This window comes from Tachypleus tridentatus, chromosome 9, assembly GCF_004210375.1.
Source record: "Tachypleus tridentatus isolate NWPU-2018 chromosome 9, ASM421037v1, whole genome shotgun sequence".
Lineage (NCBI taxonomy): Eukaryota > Metazoa > Arthropoda > Merostomata > Xiphosura > Limulidae > Tachypleus > Tachypleus tridentatus.
Window position 1 is genome coordinate 61,065,120 of NC_134833.1, and position 22,319 is coordinate 61,087,438.

The 22,319-nt window shown below is 32.1% G+C and overlaps 2 protein-coding genes across 3 annotated transcripts in view; one reads left to right on the top strand and one right to left on the bottom strand.

The window, feature by feature from the left end:
- Positions 1-22,319, bottom strand: part of LOC143225304 (uncharacterized) — a 520,157-nt gene that overhangs the window by 486,522 nt on the left and 11,316 nt on the right. The gene's annotated exons all lie outside the window — the stretch shown is intronic.
- LOC143225305 (uncharacterized) lies at positions 10,007-13,960 on the top strand. The gene is made up of 5 exons (XM_076454454.1): positions 10,007-10,165; positions 10,630-10,709; positions 11,543-11,647; positions 12,455-12,548; positions 13,811-13,960. The coding sequence occupies exons 1-4, from the start codon at positions 10,075-10,077 to the stop codon at positions 12,542-12,544; spliced, it is 366 nt and encodes a 121-aa protein (XP_076310569.1). The 5' UTR covers positions 10,007-10,074; the 3' UTR covers positions 12,545-12,548; positions 13,811-13,960.

Sequence of the window (22,319 nt, forward strand, 5' to 3'; positions counted from 1 at the left end):
ATTTCACACCCAAAGAATAAAATAAAATTAGAGTTCCAGTAGAAAGTTTTGTTTTTTTTTGTTTAAGTATAGTTTATATTCAGTCTTTAGTATTAAATTACAATATTTTGAGTATTTTAATTAAAACGTGATATTCTATGTTTTACTTCTGTGTACCTTCAAAATTCTTGCTTGTAAACAAAGCATTTAATAATTTTTAGAAGTATTTTCTTATTTCAGTTCTTAGATTCATATTTACTACAACCTATTATGCTTTATTATAATATAAACCAGAATTTCTTTAAAACAGTTCACTTTCTATCATTAAAACCACTTGCCTTGTGCAAGTGGTACAGTTAACTCCTAAGATTTAGCTTTAAACTTAGTTGGACAAAAGTATTTGTAAAATTTGATAGATTTTAAATAAAATAAGTACTCTTATTAAAAGTTTGTGATTTAATTGTCAGTGTCACAATAATAACCAGAAGGTGCTTTCGTTCTCTCAAGTAGTAATCCACTGATAAAATTTTAAATGCTGAGAAAACGTGCATATTTAATAATTTTTAACATTTTCTTACATATTATTTCATTACTGATAACGTTTATATCTACTTAAAAACCAAAGAAATACTTTTAATACAAGATATAAGGTTAAAATAATTTATGTTTACCTAGCTAGTCTGGAATGAGAAGCTAATTAAATAACACAAATTCTTTCTTATTAAATATTTCATTAAGTTTAATTTTCAAACAACAAACAGAAATATAGTAATTCCTAATTTATTGAAAATAGACTTTGAATATTAAATACAATTTCATCTCATCCAAAAATACTCTTTACAAAATATCAATGTCAACTTTGTCAACATATTTGGAAGCTGGGTTCAAAATTCACCTTCTGTCAGCAGCAGAGTGTTTATATGATTTATTAAGATAAATTTAACTATTTCATTCAGTAAAATATTTTTTTTTTCAATTGATATCAAATTAAAAGTAACTATATATATGAAGTGAAGCTTTCTAGTCAAAGTAAAATGCAGAGAAAAGTCTACGACCAATCAAAGGATTTTAAATATTTTTCAAAACACTTTTGTCATTGGTATACAAAATATTTAAAATTACTTTTCCTTTACTTATATATCATAGATAAAGAGTTTACCTTGATAGGAGAAATTTTTGTTACTAATTAACATCTTCTTAATTTAGTTATAGCAAAAAATTACACAAATTCATGGAAAAATTATTAAGAATAATATATTGACATACATTTAAATTGTTTTGTTGAAAAAATAATACAATTAAATATACAGAAACAAATACCAAAAACTTATAGAGAACTACTAATATTTAATTTTATAACCACACAGTCTTTATTTATTTAGTGTAATGTCCACGATCTTAGAAATGTAATATTTAGTAGCCTCTTTTAACTACTTTTTTTCTCATGGCACAGAAAGGTATATATCCCAGATGTAGTGGATGTGTTAAGTAATAATTATACATATATATCTGCTCCATGGCTTATTATGAAAGCAATAGTAGCAACAATCTGTCTGTTTGTTGATTATAGCACAAATTACAACAAAACTACTTCTTCTAAGAAATACCTCTGCATGACTACATAAGTAGGAATAAGTTTCATTTTAGTTTTACCTAAAAGAAACAGAAATACAGGCAAGTAATGTAGGAACTATTTAAAAAATCTTATCTTAGTTTTCGAAGACTTTGTGACATCACCAGCAATGCTAAAATCCTAATATAGCCTGATGTGGCTTTCCTATCAGAAAACACCAGCAACAGCTAAAGTTAAAGTTTTATTATGGTATGTAATATTAAAGTGACTTTTATTTATTTCATTTTTAATTGATTCTACAAGTTTCAAAACAGATTCATTAAAATAATACCTAAATACCTAAAATTTGTACATAAATTAACTTCTAAAAGCAATATATTTCATAATTCTGTTAGTTACAGTAAAAGAAATAAGTCATTCATACTTAATATAAAGAAATGTGTTAACTTGTGCAGTAAATTTGCTAAGGTATACTGTCATAGTGACAGTTTGTATTTGATATATATTTTAAATTGTTGAACATTGGTGTCAAAGTTTTCTGTTTCCGTAAACCATAATCATACAATCACTTATTTTGATTAGGGACATGATATTACAGTCCAACTACAAGAAAGTAACGGAAATGCCTTTTCCTGAACTGTAAATAGTGGATGACAGTTGAAATTGGATGCATTTTTCCACGATACCCCAGCCATAACCTAAGAGATAGTTGAGACACTTGGGTGCCCTTTTGGACTGTTATTTGTTACAACATTAGAAAAAAGTCCTTTCTAAATACTACACCCTGGAGGAAAAGCTGCAAATATTATTCTGAAATATCCATTATTTATGGAGCTAATACAACGCTGTTGTAAAAGATGTACAATTCAATGTTACACTGTTCTGGTTAGTATGGTAAGTTGAAAGAAAGATAGAGGCTTAAGGGAAGTAGCTTCCCTTTCTCTCTAAGTTATTAATCCATCTAGTCCAAAATATATTCCAATTTACATATTAGCTTTACATCAAGTATCTAATGAATGTAATTTGAAAATTTATGTTTAAACGTTGTATCGTGTCTGTAGATGTGTAAGAAATACTTCTGTGTGTAGTAAGCAACACTTTTCTTCTTTGGCTTCAGGTCTGCATTCATTAGTTTCTAAACTACCATTTTTATATTTCAGCTGCAACAAGTAACATGCAGTTCAACACTGATAAATGAACTATGTATAAGAGTTGTCAAAAATAACTAAGAGACCTTTAATCCATTAATTCAACCATAAACATGCTGCTTAACATTAATACCTCCACTACATTTAATCGGTGTCAGAAATATATATATTTAATACTTGAATTCAACATACTATATTACCTACACGTTGAATGGTTAAAGTCAATAACAGAAATTTGAAACAGCAAAATGCGGTTTGCTGTTCTAACTGTTACTAGTGATATAACCAAAGAATTATTTTCACATTTCAAGTAAGCAAGACTGAATATGAGAGTAGTACTGGATTGTCTTATTAAGGAACGTGCATCTTTATAAGCCTGAATAACATTAACTTACCAACCTACATCTTGGGATACTAAGGTTGAAAGTAGTTACTTGATACTAATCAGTAAAGCAGTTAGTGCTGTTAACTGTAGACCAGATGAAAGAGTCATTAAAAAACAACATACTTCAGGTAGTATAAAACATATCTTATGCAACACAACCTCTCGAATCACAAGATTATGTGACAGATTAGCCAATATGAGTGGAACCTCTGAAAGTGTTATAGTAACATTTTGCCTCAATAACTAGAACCTTTGAGAGTGCAATAAGGTATTATTACTAGCATACTGCTCGTCTTGAAGACATCTTTTAAAGTTTATGAATATTTGTGGCACTTGAAATAGTAATGCTTATACTGAGTTTATACATTCAGTGTAAGAAAATCATGGCAGATCCATTCTGGTAGGCCCAGCATGGCCAGGTGGGTTAAGTCGTTTGACTCATAATCTGAGGGTCGCAGATTTGCATCCCCGTCGCACCAAACATGCTCGCCTTTTCAGCCTTATAAGGTGAAGGTCAATCTCACTGTTCGTTGATAAAAGTGTAGCTAAAGAGTTAGCAGTGGGTGGTGATGACGAAAATCATACTCTATTTGTAATTGACGTCCTTTTCTAAAGACTTCTTTTTCCATCCACCCCCAAACATTTTCAAAGGGGTTCTATTCGGGCGAACAACTGCAAGTTCCAGAAGAATCACGTTATTCCCCATAAGGAAATCCTTTGTCCTACAAGCATTGTGGGTTTCACCGATGTTCTGCTAAAAGATCCAGTCATATTTACACCACCCAGGGCCTTCAGTCAATAAGGATGCTCTCCCCAACATGCCAATATAGCCAAATGCTATTTGACGCCCCTGTATAACCTGTAGTTCCATTGTTACATGGAAGGAGAAAGCTCCCCAGATCATGATGGAACCTCCTCCACTGTGTCGTTTAGAAGATGTCTCTGGTAGGATATTCTTTTCGTGCCAATAACGTTAGAAGCCATCTAGACCAACAGTTTAAAGTTCTTCTCATCAGAGAACAAAACCTTTTCCACTTTTCTACATCCCATGTTTGGTGCTTCTCAACAAACTTTAAGCGAGCTGTTTCGTGGAAAGGAAGAAACCCTGGCCTTTGAAGACGTTTACGGTTTTTAAAGCCTTTCTCTCGTAGATGCCATCTTATTGTTCTTGCGCTGTATTTTACGTTCGTAAGGGCCTTAATCTGGTTCGACGATTGTCTGTTGTCTTGGCGGACAACCCGTCGAATACTCCTGCTCAACGCCGGCAAAATTTTCTTGGGCCAACCACTTAGAATTCTCGTTCCGTATCCCTCAGGGTCTTTTAAGGAATTTGCAACAGTAGTCTAACTACTTCCAATCTCACCAGCGATGGCACGTTCATAGAGACCTTGCTTTTGTCACGTTGAAACTCTGTCAACTTTTTAAACTTTGTCATGCTTTTACCCAATATAACACAGGAGATGTCAGTAGGAGATGTTGACAACGCTAACACTTGAACACAAACGACTAAATTTCGTTTGGTTTTAAACCTTTGACCAGATAGTATTTAGGATAATTTCATAGTGTTCACGTTTTCACTATTAAATGATAAAAAAGTTTCTTATTTCTCTTTACCCTTTTCTCGTTTTCGAAACTCTACTCAAATAAATGGTTGAGTCTAACAACGCAAAATGCATATTGTTTCTTTATGTTTTTTTTTTTTGAATTTCGCACAAAGCTACTCGAGGGCTATCTGTGCTAGCCGTCCCTAATTTAGCAGTGTAAGACTAGAGGGAAGGCAGCTAGTCATCACTACCCACCGCCAACTCTTGGGCTACTCTTTTACCAACGAATAGTGGGATTGACCGTCACATTATACGCCCTCACGGCTGGGAGGGCGAGCATGTTTAGCGCGACGCGGGCGCGAACCCGCGACCCTCGGATTACGAGTCGCACGCCTTACGCGCTTGGCCATGCCAGGCCCTTTTCTTTATGTTCGTTGGCCTTTAGATTTTGGCCAGCAGTGTATGTAACTACAGTTATACGTTTTAACAATTTTGCGTTATTTTCCGTGCTTCCTGCTAGTACAGCGGTAAATCTACGGATTTACAACTTTAAAATCAGCTTTCGATTCCCCTGTGTGGGCTCAGCAGATAGCCCGATGTTGCTTTGCTATAAAAACACACACATTCTTTTCCGAGAAGAAACAGTTCTTTTCTTAGCTTTAAAAATGAACATATTTACAAAAGTGTTGTACTAATTATTATTTTAAAAGTTCATATGGTTATTAATAACTTTTTGAAATGCAGTTTGTGAACGTATTCTATACAATTAATTTCATTATACTGCCTTCTTGTGTTAGTTTCCAAAAATGAAAAATCTTTTCTCTCTCTTTCTTTGTAACTATAACTTATGAATTTCTCAAATATTTTTTTTCCTTTCCGTGTTCATATGTTTCTGACTCTTCCTCCCCCAGCAACAATAGAAACGTGCTTAATTAATCAATCCTCCGATTCATCGGTAAAAAGTAGCCTACGAGTTTGTGGTGGATGGTGATAACTAGTTGCTTTCCTTCCAGTTTTACACTGCTAAATTAGAAACGGCTAAAGCAGATAGCCTTCGCGCACATTCGCGAAATTCAAAAGACAAACAACACGTCTTGCATTTATTACTTTTTGCAACAATCGTATGTGTAGATCGAGCATGGGCATTGCCCTGAGTAAGTGCGGGTTATTCGGGCCCTCATGTACCATATATAAATGTGCTTAAATGTTGAAAAAAAAAAGAAAAATAAATAAATAAACCAAAATCTGGTGGAGGAGGTTAATGAAACATGAAACTCCTCGGTAAACAACCATCAATACCCAAATACCCACACAGAGAGAGTATTTATAACTTAACATAAAGAGTGCATCTTATGCCTTATTAAAATAACGTCGAATTTTTGTAACAAAGCACCAAAATTTTCAACAATTTTGTATATATGAACAGGAATTCAACATCAAGAGTTACTTTATTTTAAACCAATTGTCAATAAACATGGATGTGAGACACTATTCTTATTTCGGTCAGGACACTCGAATTCCTGTCACACACCAAACATGCTCGCCGTTTCAGCCGTGGGGATTTATAAGGTAGTGATAAGCCTCACTATTTGTTCATAAAAGAGTTGGCGGTGGGTGGTGATGTAATCTAATACTGTTAAATTAGGGACGGCTAGAGGAGATAGCCCTCGTGTGACTGACTACACACGAATTCGAACCAAAAACATAAACATAGTAAAACGCTTGAAACATAAAACGATATTGATAAAGTAAAAAATAAAACCATATATTATGCAACTGTTTATCTATATTTTAGAATTTTAGCTAATTTTACCAGTACGGTTTCCACACATTAAGCACACGAGCACCTGCGTGCCACATTTAACAGAACAAACACAATGGGAATGTTTTGGAAATGCATGTGAACTATTATAACGTTAAACAAGCACTGCCTCATTAAACGTTTTACGTTTTTAAGTATTGATTAAAGACTTGATAACTGAACTTAAATAATAGCTAAATACTTCTATACTGGGTAAAAATGAATATGAAAATTTATACGTAATCTGTATAACGGAACAAATAAGTAAACAAATTTATTGAATCAGAAGATTTGAAACTTTGTAGTAGAGGTAAAGTATTATCGATCGTATTACAATATAACACGCGGGAATAACTGTTGTTATTTATACATTCCATCGTTGATGTCACATTTATTAGAAAATTAAATACAAACCTATATTACATAATTTTTGTTATAGTTCAATAACGTTCCATATCATAAACTTTCATCATATTCCCTTTGACATAACGGTGTGTCCGATGTTTATAACGTGTTCAACACTTTCGGTAAGCCGATTTAACGAGAAACGAGCATACAAACTTTCAATGATAAGTACTATTACATATACAGTAACAATAATCTTTTAAAAGCTCATATTATTAATTTAAGAAAAATATTAATAGACTTAAAGCTGAAGAAGATAATATTATTACAAAGAACCATATCATTTTATAAAACAGCTACACTGTATATCTCGCTTTAGAAAATTGTGTTGAATGAAAAGTGATATTTCCATTCATATTTCCTTGAAATTACAAATATCCTATTCAATTTCAGGTGATTGTCTCAAGACACTACCTAGTTTGTAACTAACTATATTTGTATTCTGAAATTATTTTGTCATATGAGTGGATTAAGACATTTATATATAAATATAACATAATTAAAATAATATTTTCAAATTTTACGTGAATTAGATTTCTTTTTTTAATTTTGATCTATCTGCACTTGCCGTCTCTAATTTAGCAGAGTAACACTAGAGGGTTACTCTTTTACCAATGAGTAGTGGGTTTGACCATCACATAATAACGTTTAATACCTATTCAAGTCTAGCTAGTGACTTTAGAACTATTTGTTAATAACCTTCCTTCCCTGTTAACAGATCACGAAAATTGTTAAATAAAAAGAAATCATCTGTTTAGATATTTGTTGCAATGTAAATCTGAAACAAAGTTTATGAAAGAAATACTGAATGAAGTCTTTACTCAAAAACATAAACTATTACATAAATTGTTATTTTCAGGTAAGATACGGAAACATTCACTGAAGAGATAAAAGTGATCAAATCTATAAAAACTTGTTTTAAACTACATTCTACTTGTACTTGCATAAGTTTCTGCAGTTTAGAAAATATTTTATTATATTTAAAACTACAACGTCATACATTACCACAGCAACATGTAATAACCATGTGAATGCAATTTATTCTACTTATAAAATAAGACATTTGTAACACCAGGATATTAATTGACCTACTAATGTGGAAGATTTCTGTTTCTCTTCATGTACATTTCAAATAGCCACAAATTTATTTGTAAAAGAAATGTATGAAATGGTTATTACAAATAATGGTTTATATACGAGAGCTTTACAATTTCCATTTGGTGGGGAAACTCAATCTTAAATCCACGGTTCACGACGAACTAATAATTCAGTGTTTATATCAGTATAGTTCACTTATCAGGTAAGTTGTCTGTCACTGTTCACTAAAGTTATGCAATGTCTTTGTAGAAATACTAACGTTTGAAGTATATTCTCTTAAGTTGAACAGTTTGTAATGTTCAAAATCTATAAACGTTTTTGATGATATATATATAGTTTTTCGATTAATAAGCATTTATAAATATTATGGAGTCTCAGGTTTATGGTATAATAACTGTAATAAAACGAGAACATATTCTGTCTCTTGGCACGTCAATTTATATTCTTGAGGTGAAGTTCTCGAAAGTTTAGTAGGCAACAATATATATATATTGTTGATTCTACATTCAAGAATCTTATACAAATTAAGAGAACAGGCGAGACCTTTCCAATTCACATTTAACAATATAGGTTATACGCATCAAAATGAAACAGACATAGATATTGAAATAAATGTATAATAGTAAATTCGTAACAATGGAAAAATAAGGAATTACGTTTGATTCAGTCCACAAGTACCGAAAAAAAAAAGAACTTAGTCAAAACAGATAGAAGATTCCTTTATAATGTGTAATACATCATTATAATGAACATACAGGTCGTTGAATCAACATATAATATTTCAGAACTTCTACTTCTGTTAACAAAGAAACATCCTTTTATACTCAACAACACACTCAAACTTTTCACGCGTCTTAAAACTGTTCTAATTGAGTTTGTTATTTATATTTATCAGCCATGTCAGAATGTACAAAACACTAGCAGGAAGACATGTAATATTAAATATTATCTTACAGTCAAGAAAAACTCTTCAAAGTATTAACAAAAATTGCATACAATAATAGTTACTGTAGTGTACATACAAAAAAAATATTAAATTGTTTGTTGTGTGGAACAAAATCGTTAGTAATACAAATAATAAGAATATTTCACATAATATTCAGCATACACATCATTCAGATACATAAAAACTTACTAGCAACGTAATGTTTGGAATTTGTCAGAAAAACTGTTATCCCATATCATTTCGTCTGGTAAAGTTAACCAACTGCATATAAAAATATTAAATCAAAATTGTTATCAGTAACAATTTGGGCGGTGAGTAAAAGAGCAATAACATTTAAACACATTAATATTAATTATTGGCATAAAATGTTTCCCCAATTCTAACACCTGTCTTTATCCACGGACACAAGACTGCAACATACCCCTTACATTCGTGCTGTCTTCAATGATAAAAATACTTTTTCAGATTCATGGTTTTAATAATGAATATATTAATTCTGAAACTCAGATCTGAAAATTATGTTTATTATAAGCAGAATTACGCAAATTAGATTTATTTTCATTATTTCAATATAAGAGAAACTTAATTTATTTTTCTTACTTTTTAAAACATTAGATGATTTAAATATCCATGTTTCATTATTTGCATTTAATGTTAAAGATATTTCAAAAACAGGAACAGCAAGAAAGAGAAGGAGTAATGAAATTGAAGAGAGAAACGGTGATTCAAAAACTTGAACAGTATTAATCGTAAAGTGTGTTTGGAAATTCATCAGAATCGCAAAAAAAGATAAAACAACTGTTTATTTATATCTATAGTATTATAAAAACATGTCAGACGTGTTAGTACTTTCAAGGAAATAAATGTATTAAGGGTCTAATATGTATAACGTGCTGCAATACAGTGAATTTTTTCACAAGGAATGAAACTGTAAACGAAAAGATGTGATTCATGTGAACTTATTATATAAAATGTAGACTCTTGTGTTTAAGATAATCACTGTATTATTGGTTCTTACCAGACACGGTTCAACCAATCCGGAAAGAGGTTTGCAATGGTTGGTGAAAACACGAGTTAAGTTATTATGTTTAAAATAAATACAAATTAATTTAAACCATTGGCTGAAAGATGTGGATAAGTGATATAAAAAGGTTTTCCAAGGTGAAATATTTGTGAAAACAGTAACATCCTCAACATGAAAGTTATATTTGCAGTTCTTGTTGTGCTCATAAGCTTGACGATGGCTAAAGGCAACGCCATAGATATAGCGTGGAAACTGCTGTGTAGTAAGTTCATTTTCAAAATTTATTACTATTTACTGTATTAATTAATAGTATTACTGGAATAAGTGTTCTCTTTTTGCTTTGACAGTTAGATAAACAAAGCAATAGAAAACTAGAATAAAATACTATTAAAGCAAACTTCCTTATTTTCACAAAAACATACTATGCATAAGAAATATACTAAAATTCTTTAGTTAATAACATCACACTCTCCGATGGCTCCAAATAGTCGAGGGTCACATTAAAATTTCTTCTAGAGAATATTTCAACTAGGTTATACATGAATATCTGGAATAATTTCATTAAAGTTTTACACTTCTATTCACGTCTAAATGTTCTGATCTATTGTTGGGGTAAAAGAATGTAACTTCTTCTTTCCATTTAATAAAGTATTTTGTGGTACGCTGGTATGTGAAATGAGAAAAATGTCTTCCTAAGGTAACTCAAATATGTACCTTTCCATGTAGAGCTGAATAAAGAGAATCCTGGAAAAATGAATGAGGTAAAAGAGTGCGATACAAAAATTTTTGGTGAAAGGGCAGATTGGGTAAGTGTTTGGAATATTATTATTAATCAGTTTTTATTAATTCATTATAGTTTTAGAAACAATGTTTTATTACTGTAAACAGTAGATTTCCTCTTCAGTAAAGAGCTTCTTGGTGTACGAATTGCAATTAAAATTACATTTATATAGGATTTTAGTTTAACACAGTAAGAGTAAATGTTAAGATTCAAGGATTAAAACAACAGCCCTACACTAGTACAGCGGTATATCTTCAGATTACAACGCTAAAACCAGGCGTTCGATTCCCCTCAGTGGGCTAAGCAGATAGCCCAATGTGGCTATCAGAAAAACAAACACACATTAAAACAACAGTATTCAAATATGATAGTAAATTATTTACCGATAATTCCGTTTTTCAACATTATAAAAAGTATTCATAACTTATTCAAAACTTGAATTTTTTACAGACAGTAACAAAAACTTTCAGTTTTAACTGATATTTAATAAATATTAAGGTTGGTGAAATAAGTATTTCTTTCTTTAAAATACATCATGTGTAGATGTATATTGGACGTAACTCACAGATTTGAAATAATATATTTATTTTGCCTTACTTTCCTTGCTATATATATATTTTCCATTATTTGTCTCTGTTTCAAAAATGTTGCATATCCTCAGTTCATGTCAAAATAAAGATTTCAATTTGATTGTAAAGGAACCAGAGGAGAAGCATGTTTGAAAATAGATATAACAAAATTAAGAACAATGATACTGCTTTTGACACATAAACGTACGTTTACGATTAAATATCACAAAATGAAGTTATGGAAAGTAACATTAAAGCTGAAGTAACAGAATTTATTTTTCATCTCAAGCTTCCAGATGCAATTCGAAAGTGTGAAAAAGCAGAATTTCCTACAGATAGCTTGGACGAGTTCTTGAATGAAATGTGTCGTGAAGAAAGAGAAGCGGATGTGCAGGTGATAATTAAATATAATGAAATTTTGTACTTAATTTCTGCTTTCGTAATCAAAATTTATTTCTGTTTGTACGAAGAACTACTACGGCAACAAAATTATTTTATTTCCCTACTCTACAGAAACTAGTTATTATATATCATCACGAGATTATAGAACAATTGACAAAGAAATGAGGTCTCAGCAATTTAAATATATTTTATACGACTTACTACAGCGTCTAAAAACATTGTTACCGACATCACTGTAGATGTTGGCTTAGATTCAAATCTGAACTCAGGCCCATTTCTTTTCTATTTCAGACCACCTTGTTTTACGAAACAATCTCAATACTCTATCCAATTTAGTTTAATTTTAAATTGTATAAAACTTGTATTTCATAATTATTTAATTTATAAATCCGAAAGTCCATATACAATTCCTTTATTTGAAGACTTCTCTGTGAGACGTCTAAAACACAAACACTCATATCTTATCAGTCAAAGAAAAGTTTTAAAGTCACTAGGTTTTTTCAGCTTTCGAAACGTCTCTTTGACGTTGATTTTTATCTAATAATACTTAATTGTTCTGCACGCCTCCATGTTTATGTATATGTAATTCCATAACTATGTATGTGAAACGAACCAACTGATTGAAGTTGCAATAAATTATAGGAGATTTGAGTTATGTGATCTATACTCACCCTAAAACTACAATATACTTTAAGGCTTTAAACAAACGCCTTTCATATTTGTTGAAGATTTTATTCTTCAAGGTTTTAGTCTTCAAAAATCTCAAGTGACATTAAATCCTGTTTATATAATGGTGTAGGAAATGAAAATGTGTGTCGGTGAGAAATATGCAGAACTTCACGTGGATCCAGAATCTATAATCATTGAAGCGATTAGCAAATGTTTGTGAAGACGTAAGTTAACATCAGGTTAAAATATATCTGTAAATTTGATACATTAAAGAACTACGCCGAAAATGCTATCAACATTATTGTCTATAAGAAGATTTAAAAATATTTATAGTTTGAAATAGGGTTACGTGCTTTTTAACAGTTAGACCCTGTAATAACTATTGACGTATCAAATGCCCTACTTTAAGAAAAAATACCACAGCAATTGAAAATTAATTGTATATATTAGTGTTGATTAATTGTTTAGTTTTATTTTCGCAGTATAGAAGGCTAGCACTTTAATTATTCTTTTATTTTTAAATATGTGGTGTTATGAAAATATGTGATAATATATAAAGACTTGTACAAATACAAAAAAGACGTTGAATAAAAACCTACATTTCCTTACATAGATTGATAAAGTATCCTTCTTAAAATGAGTTAAAGATGTTAAGTCGTATATTTCTCACAAATTCTGCAATGATAATAACACGTAAGAAACATGATACAATTATACTTTATTCCCATTCCATTACACTTTAAAAGAGAGACAGGTAGAATCTAATGAGGATCATGGGTTCGAATTTTTGTCCCACCAAACACTTTGTCCGTGTCGGAGCGTTATAATATAATAATTGCTCTACTTGTAAATGAAAGAGTAGCCTAAGAGATGGCGGTAGGTAGTGATAACTAGCTATTTTCCTTCAAGTACTGTTAAATTAGGAACGGCTAACAAAATTCAAACCAAACATGCCCAAAAAACTAATGAGGATAGTACTGTAGGATAATTTCACGTAGAATGACACTGGTAACCCACGTTAAAAACATTCTGGTACACTGCACTTTAGAATAATAATTGCGATGCAATAAAATTACAATTGTAATACAATAAAGAAGGTTTGTACTACGAAATGAAATACAATATCTATAAACTATTATATGGTATCAACATATAATCTGATGAAATCTAAAACAAGAAAAAACAAATATCTGCAAATAGATAAATTTTATTTAATCTAAAGAGAAAAACTAACTTTTATTATACAAGAAAATATTTTAAACTTTTCATTTCCCTGAGTACCAGCTAAGTAAGATATTTGAGTTTTTTAATCCAAAAAAAAACAACTTTTGTCACCATTTTAGAACAATGGTCAGAATTTTGTGATTTTTCTATCACATTTGGTATTAATTAATGTGACTAATATATTATACGAAATGTTATTGGATTTAATTCGATGTGTATTGACAATAATACCTAATCGTTTCAATGTTATTTTTATTTATAGCTTCAACCAATCACTTAACAGTTGATGAGGATCATCTTCTACATATTACCTATAATACAATAATTTGAATCTGTCGTTGTTTCCTTTTCTTTGGAATATGTTTAACTCTCAAAAACTTTTATCTTGAAAATAAAACTCTCAAAGCAACAATACTGTTGAGTTTGTATTGATTTGTTAAATATCACTTTACGTTTGTATTGGAACAAAGGGTACCATGTGATTTTGATGATCTAATTTAATACATGTTGTTTCTTCAGTGTCTTGTTAAAACGGAGAAAATCCAGTCATTATATATTTTTTTTAAATTGAAAAAAACATTATTCTAAATTATTCTCATAAAATTTCAATAAAGAAAAGAATCATCACTTCCATGTGCTAAAAAAATTGAAAAAATATTTTTTTTATATCTACAAGAAATTAAAGAAGTTGGGAACCCATAATTATTCATAAATTTGTACGCTCAGCATGGCCAGGTGGTTAAAGCACTCGAATCGTTGGGAGTTCGAATCCCTATCGCACCAAACATGCTTGCCCTTTTAGCCATGGGAACATTATAATGTGACGATCAATCCCACTATTAGTTTGGTAAAAGAGTAGCTCAAGAGTTGACGGTGGGTAGTGACAACTATCTGCCTTCCCTTTTGTCTTACACTGCTAAATTAAGAACGACTAGTACTTTTGCGCGAAATTTAAACAAACAATAAAAAACTGTTTGTGCATGAAAGTTTTGTCCATCCACACAAGAAATAAGTAAAATAATTAAATTATTTGTAATTAAGTCATTTAGAACACGAAACTAAACTGCACTACAAAAGTTTCGTTAAACCTCAAATATAGTCTGTTTGTACTAATAAAGGTGCGACGTTTTCAGCACAGTGGTTGGTGCAACACTCTTGTATATATGCAATTTTTTCTGCATGGTTATTGTCGTTATAAAGTTTAAAACTATCTCAATCTTATAAGCAGCAGATATGAAGTGAAATGAAAACAAAAATACGACTGTATGAATTATGCTGAGATTCAAGTTGAGAAGAAAAAGAAATGAAAGCAGCATGTACAATTCAACTTCAAAACGGCCAAAATTAAGATATAGGAATCTATATTAATATATTCACGTTATGTCTACACTGTAACAAAGACCATGAAAATAAACATTACTGATATTGGTTGAGACGGTGACATTTCTTTTTTTCTTTTTTGAAGTTCGCGAAGAGCCGATCAAGGGCTCTATGCGCTAGCCGTCCCGACTTTAGCAGTGTAAGACTAGAAGGGAGGCGGTTGGTCATCACGACCCACCGTCGAAATTCTCACTTAAAAATAAGTTTTGCACGTGACAACAGGTAATATTAGTAGAAGCTCCAGCGGCTAAACCGATTCAACCCTTGGGTCCGCCCGCAGGTCAATTCACAACCCAGTCACGTGACAATACTATGCCGACCACGGCAATCGAAACTCCAATTTTATCATCAAAATTTAACAGACTTAGCACGGAATCACTTATATGACAAAAATGAAAAGAAAAAAGGAGAAAGAAAAAGTATATATGACAACATTTAGAAGAGGTTTCAAACCAATGTGTGTATTAGGATATCGAGGCCCTTATTTCCTGTCTGCCTTGTTGTATTTTAGACGGGTGGACATAAGGTATTAACTCAATATGTTTCACAAACAAATAGTTAGTCATCACCACCCGCCGCCAACTATTGGGCTGCTCTTTTAATAACGAATAGTGGGACTGATAGTTACATTATAACGCCCCCACGGCAGAAGGAGCGAGCATGTTTGGTGTGAAGAGGAATCGAACCTGCGACTATTAGGTTACGAGTTGAGTGTCTTAATCACCTGGTCATGCCAAGCGCGAAGAAGGTGACATTGTCTTTTACTTTAAAGTATAAACTAACTATTTCGTGCATGTTCTAAAATTGTTCTCATTACAAAGTATAGAAATATGAATTTCTCTAAAGCATTCATTCACAAATTTTCTCTTTCTGGTAAATAATGTAACATAAATATAAATTATTATACAATATGATTTTTAAGCTATAGAAATTTGACAAATACAGAACATTAAATAATCATATCTTACTTTTTGTGTATAGGAAGTTATAACAAGAAGGAGAGAAAAACACGGTGACCTGTAGTAAAATTATCTGACTCTGATACTAAAAACTTTCAAATACTTCGGTTCTAACGAAATCTTTATTTTCAGCCATATTATTTTAAACGAAGAGTACTCCTTTATCAGTCCATATAACGAAAAGTCCAGGTATATTAAGTATTTTATCGTCCTTTATAAGAAACATTTTTAAAGAAAAATATAAAGAGGCAATCATAACAAAAAACAACATTTTTGGTAACATAACAAATTTGGAAAATAATAGAATTATTTCAATGTTCTCCTTGTGTACTTCGAAAACAAAATTAAACATTAACTTTTGGACTTCACAATAAATTAGGTCATTTATTTCGTATGCATTTGGGATTTCAGTGCAAAGAAGAACTACGATTGATATGACCTCGAAAATGACATAAGGAACATAAACACCGGGTAGGCAGCAAAACGTCATTTCATACAACTAACAATAATTTTCTCCAATCTGTCTATTTATGAATTACATTACTGTCAACCGACTTTTGAATTATCGTGTATAATTCTCTTTTTTATTGTATTTCTAACGGTAGTTCATAACGAATAATGAATATTGATTTATCAAAAACAAAACTCTAAAATTAGCGTCAAATAATAGAGAAATTCACAGTTAAAGGATCGGAACACAAAACAATAGGGAAAGGAATGGATGAAAAAAGACATTATGCAAATGCTTATCCATTAGTTGGAATTGTAGTTAATTTTAGCAGTATGTTCAATACATTGATAACACGCGCACTTGCGTGCCATATCTGACGGAACAAACGCGAAGGACAACGCTATTAAAACGTGAGTTATTGTTGTGTTAAACAAACAAATGGTATACGTACTCACAAAACATGTTAGTTTTTAAGTGCTGATTAGAGACTTGACAACTGAAGTCAAATGAGAATTAAATAATTCTACCCAAGACAAAAATATTCATCACACTTCATCTATAAGATCTTGAAAGGAATACAAAACTAGTTTGAATTAACCCAAAATAACGTTTTGTACCAGAAAAATTTAAACGCTGAAGGAAATGTAAAACATTATCGATCATATTATTATGAAGCACGTGAGAATAACAGTTATTATTTACGCACGATGTCGCCAACAGCGTATTTAGAAAATAATTAGTGAGATGTCGTCCTTGTAAGTTGGTCTTAAATGTAAAATAACCTTCAAACTATTTATGCGTATCTCATACAATAAAACAATATGAACAAATATCACCATGTTTCCTTTTTGTAACCGCAGAATATTTATGGTTCAATACATATGTATGTATGTATTTGTTTTATTCCCTATGTTTAACTTGTAAGATTGTTTAAAATTACATACGTTTCAGAAAACAGTGTTATCAGGTTTGATGGATGCAGGTATTTCGCAAAAACACAAAGATTCTTCGAAACGGAAACCAAATTTGGGTTTGATTTAAATTGGAGCTTATGAATAATTAATCCTATTAACTAACGTTTGTAACTTGATTAAAAATGAAATTTGCATTAGAGTGGCAATGATCCTTAAATTGAAAAAGTGTAAAGTTGTAGTTCATACTTTAAATTTGTATGATAACGGTCTTGTAAGTTATAAGTTTGTCATTTTGTCTGTTATTTGCACATGTTAGTCTACAGTTTATTTTTTTTAATACTTAGCTAAAGGTGTTATTGATTGATTACTTGGAATTAAAAACAAAGCTGCACGACAAGCCATTGGAGCTTTGCCCGTCACAAGTGTCGAAACCTGGTTTCTAACAATATGAGTCCTCAGATTAATGCTGTGCCTCAACGGTGCCACTGAATATTCCAAAGAGTAATGACATATTCGGTCTTATGACTGAACTCTGCCATACCCGGTATTTGTGACTTGGGTGGCTGAAATTGAAGAAAATGTATTTCGTTATTTTATGCTTTTTGTCGCTACTAATTATAATATGAGCATGACAGTTACATTTACACTAAAATTTGATTGAAAAGAGCTTCACACAAATTTTATAGAAATATTAAAACGTGCTGTCCATCCTTATCATACTTGAGTTGAATATTATTTTTATTTTTTTGATTATCATTTTAGTTTCGGCTCGTGGTTTAAAATTCTAATTACAAGAAAAAAGCTTAATTATGAAAACTGTGAACTGATTGTGTTTTTTTTGCATCTTTTAATGATTGTGTCTCAAGAAAAAGAACCTTGAAAACCTGCAAATATGAATAAGCAAATATCCACTCCTTATAAATGTTAATTACAAATTATTATGAAGCTTTAGCTATGATTGTTGGATAGAACGTTAGATTATCTACTTCCAAAGGAGTTGTAATGTAGTGCATTAGGTTACCCACGTGACAAGCTGTTGGGAAAAAGAGGAAAGTTAACGTGTGTTTTAGCCAAGGCTATTTGTTTGAAAGTTAAATTTTATTGTCCGCTAAACCGATTTAACCTACTCCGTCTGCCCGCAGGTCATTTCACGACCCAGATACATGTAAGTAGTATGTCTACCACGGCAATCAAAACTCCAATTTTAACATCACAATTTCACAGACTTAACACGGAATCACTTATGGAGAAATAAAAAGAGAAAGAAAAAGTATATTTGACATTATATGACAACATTAAGAAGAGGTATCAAACCTTCGTGTGTAGTAGGATATTGAGGATCTAATTTCCTGACTGGTTTGTTGTATTGTAGACAAGTAACCATGAGGTATTAAAAGAAAAATACATAAAAACAAAATACACGAAATTGTATATTAATAAAGATGTTTGTTTGTTTGTTTGTTTTGGAATTTCGCACAAAGCTACTCGAGGGCTATCTGTGCTAGCCGTCACTAATTTAGCAGTGTAAGACTAGAGGGAAGGCAGCTAGTCATAACCACCCACCGCCAATTCTTTGGCCACATTTTTACCAACGAATGATGGGATTAACGGCCGCATTATAACGACTTACGGATGAAAGAGCCAGTTTGTTTGATGTGATAGGGCGCCTGGCATGGCCAAGCGCGTAAGGCGTGCGACTCGTAATCCGAGGGTCGCGGGTTCGTGCCCGCGTCGCGCTAAACATGCTCGCCCTTCCAGCCGTGGGGGCGTATAATGTGACGGTCAATCCCACTATTCGTTGGTAAAAGAGTAGCCCAAGAGTTGGCGGCGGGTGGTGATGACTAGCTGCCTCCCCTCTAGTCTTACACTGCTAAATTTGGGACGGCTAGCACAGATAGCTCTCGAGCAGCTTTGTGCGAAATTCCAAAAACAAAAAAATGATGTGATAGGAATTCGAACGCGCGACCCTCACATTACGAGTCGAGTGCCTTAACCACCTGGACATTCTGGGCCCCAGGACTGTATGTGCAATCTCACAAAAGTAAACTCTGATGTATTTGTTCAAGATAGTAACAACGAATAAACGGACATAGCTGCAAAGAGTATACAAATTACAATATCAGCTTACAATTGTCCATAAATTAATATAACGCAAAGAAAAAGCAACTACCAAAGAATCCGTGTGAGGAAACAACTTGCTAAGAAAGGTCTGCCGAGCACTTGACCTTCCCTCGTATTGGTCACGTACTTATAAGTTCCGAACCACTTCTACAGGTTCCTTGTTTACTGGTTTATAGTGTAGAGTATTATAGTGCTCGTCTGATGACTTCCATGTGACTATACTATTTCGACTTAATATATTTCAAGGCATGGCATTTACTGCACATGAAAAATATCTCATTTAAGAATTTTGCAATTTTTTAAACGTTTATACTATAACAAAAATACTTATTCCAAGTAGTTGACTGCATAATTGAATCAGGGGATACAGAATATGTTATTACTGATAGCACTGGATTTACTTCTAGTAGAAATTTTAGTAGTATTAGTAGCACTATTAAATGTAGGCTTGTAAAGATATGATATTGATATTTCTACTTCATGACGATCCATATATTTAAACCAAAACACAACAAAATATTTTAATAAGTATATGCTTTTATCTTTTCCATTAGGGGTTATATTGTTCATGATATTTACTGCTTTAAATAAACAAAAAATTGAACTGGTTAACTTAGCAATTTGCTCGTAATCGCATAGTACGACTGTATTACTGGATGAGTTGTATGGATTATTTGCAACTTTTGTGGTAGCTGTTTTGACTTATATTTACAGTTCCAGTTGTGTTGCATAAAGTTCCTGCCTCTTCATGATTAATTACATTGAATTTTTCCAATGTAATGTACACTGTAAAATGCAAATTATGCATAAATTACTCCCAGCACAGTTTGTTACACTATGTTTCTTATTTTTGGTAGGGGTGTCATGAATTATACTTTATTTCGGATGTGTCTCATTTATTATATTACGTACGTTACGCACTAATACTTCAAATAGCCGGAATTTATTTTGAGCTTATTAGTTAATTAAATGTCAATAGGTAAAAAAAATGTATGTTACTTTTCTCAAGATTGATACACACTATTTCCTTTTTTTTTATAAAACAAATATATTTTAATATACAAACAACAAAACTCTAAAATTTATAATAACTGTTTCTACTAATAGTTATTAAAACGATGGTTTATATATAACAGTTTTACAAACTTACAGACAAAATCGAGTCTTGAACTAAATATTTTATCAACGATTCAGGTTCACGCTGAGAAAATTAATTTTGAGATAATACTGGTCACCTCACTTACGCTGACACGTTTTTTCTTGGCTAGCCACACATCCTTACAAGCACTTTTCTTCCGGAGAAGATATTTAATGCACTCGTCGGAATAACAACGTCTAAAGGAATTTATTTTAAATGAACGGTTTCTAATGTTCGAAATCTGTAACACTCCTGGCCTTATTCTGTAGTTTTAATAAACGATAATCACAATTATAGCTTCTTCGGCCTATGGCGTACCGACAGTAGCTGTCCAATAATATTCTCTCAGAGATCCCGGGTCTCGGCTTGCCCCTTTTTATACAAATCACACAACACTCTTAAAACCTTTACTAAAGCTCTCTACAATATTGTAAATCATTAGTATTGCACACAAATCTTGTAGTACATTCTTGACTCTTATGCACACGAACATTTTAAAAAATATCGATAATAGATGGGACTTGCACAACACGCATTTAAGAACATATGTTGCAGGTAAAGATAAAAATATACAGAAACAAGCGAAGGTATAATACTAAATGCTGTTACTCCGTTTTTGTAGCTACTCTGTCCCCATATGGTGTCTCTGGGATTAATGAAAAAGTAGATACGTTAGGGCCTGTTAAAATAGGTTTACATCTCCAATGTGTGTTTACGACGGATGTAACGTTAACAGCTGGAGCACAAAAAATAATGCAGAACACGTGCACTAGCACAATAAAATATTTTTTTTATTGAAATCTTGCATTTTACACAACAATAACAAAGCACGAAGCTTCTAAAAAAGTTTAAACCAATTTAGATATATAATAGTCCTTCAACACTGTCCTCGCCAACGACGGCATCGAGAAACCACAGTGTGTTTTGTGCCATGCTGTCCCGAGTGCAGAATCAATGAAACGATCAAATCTCAAGCGTCATCTCGAGACGAAACATCCATAACACCTAAAGAAGGGTTTGGATTTCATCAAATGGCATGAACGGTGTCTTAAAAGCCAATGAATCGATAGAAGTGGGTCGTTTCAGCAGCAGAGTGCAGCCGCAATGGAAGCTTCATATGAGATTGCATTCGAAATTGCTAAACAAAAAAAGCCTCATACGATTGGAAAAACACTTCTTAAACCCTGCATGATGATAGCAGTAAATCTTATTCTTGGAGAAGCCAGTGCAAAGAAGATGCAGCAAGTATCCCTGTCAAATAATACTATACAGAGGCGCATTTCTAAAATGTATATGGATGTGAAGGAACAGGTTTTGACTGAAATCAGGGGTTCCGCTTTGTTCTCCTTTCAGCTCGACGAGTCAACAGATGTAAGTTAATGTTCTCAGTTGCTTGTCTTCGTGAGATACATTAATTCAGGTGACATCAATTCTTATTCTACAGTGCACTTGAAACCACAAGAAAAGCTGATGATGTCAGGCAAAAAGTTTCAACTTTTTTCAAGATGAAGATCTTCAATGGGAAAACGTGTGTGGGGTTTGTACGGATGGTGCACCGGCTATGCTGTAATCGAAATCAGGATTCCAGTCGAGAGTGAAGAAGCTAGCATCTAAAGCAAAGGGCATCCACTGCATGATTCACTGATATGCTCTCACCAGTAAGACTCTCCCTGCCTCTCTGCAAGAAGTGCTTGAATCTGTAGTCAAAATTGTAAATTATGTGAAGACTCATCACTCAACACTTGCCTATTCAAAGAACTATGCAAAGACATGAATGCTGACCACGAAGTCCTTCTCTTTTACACAGC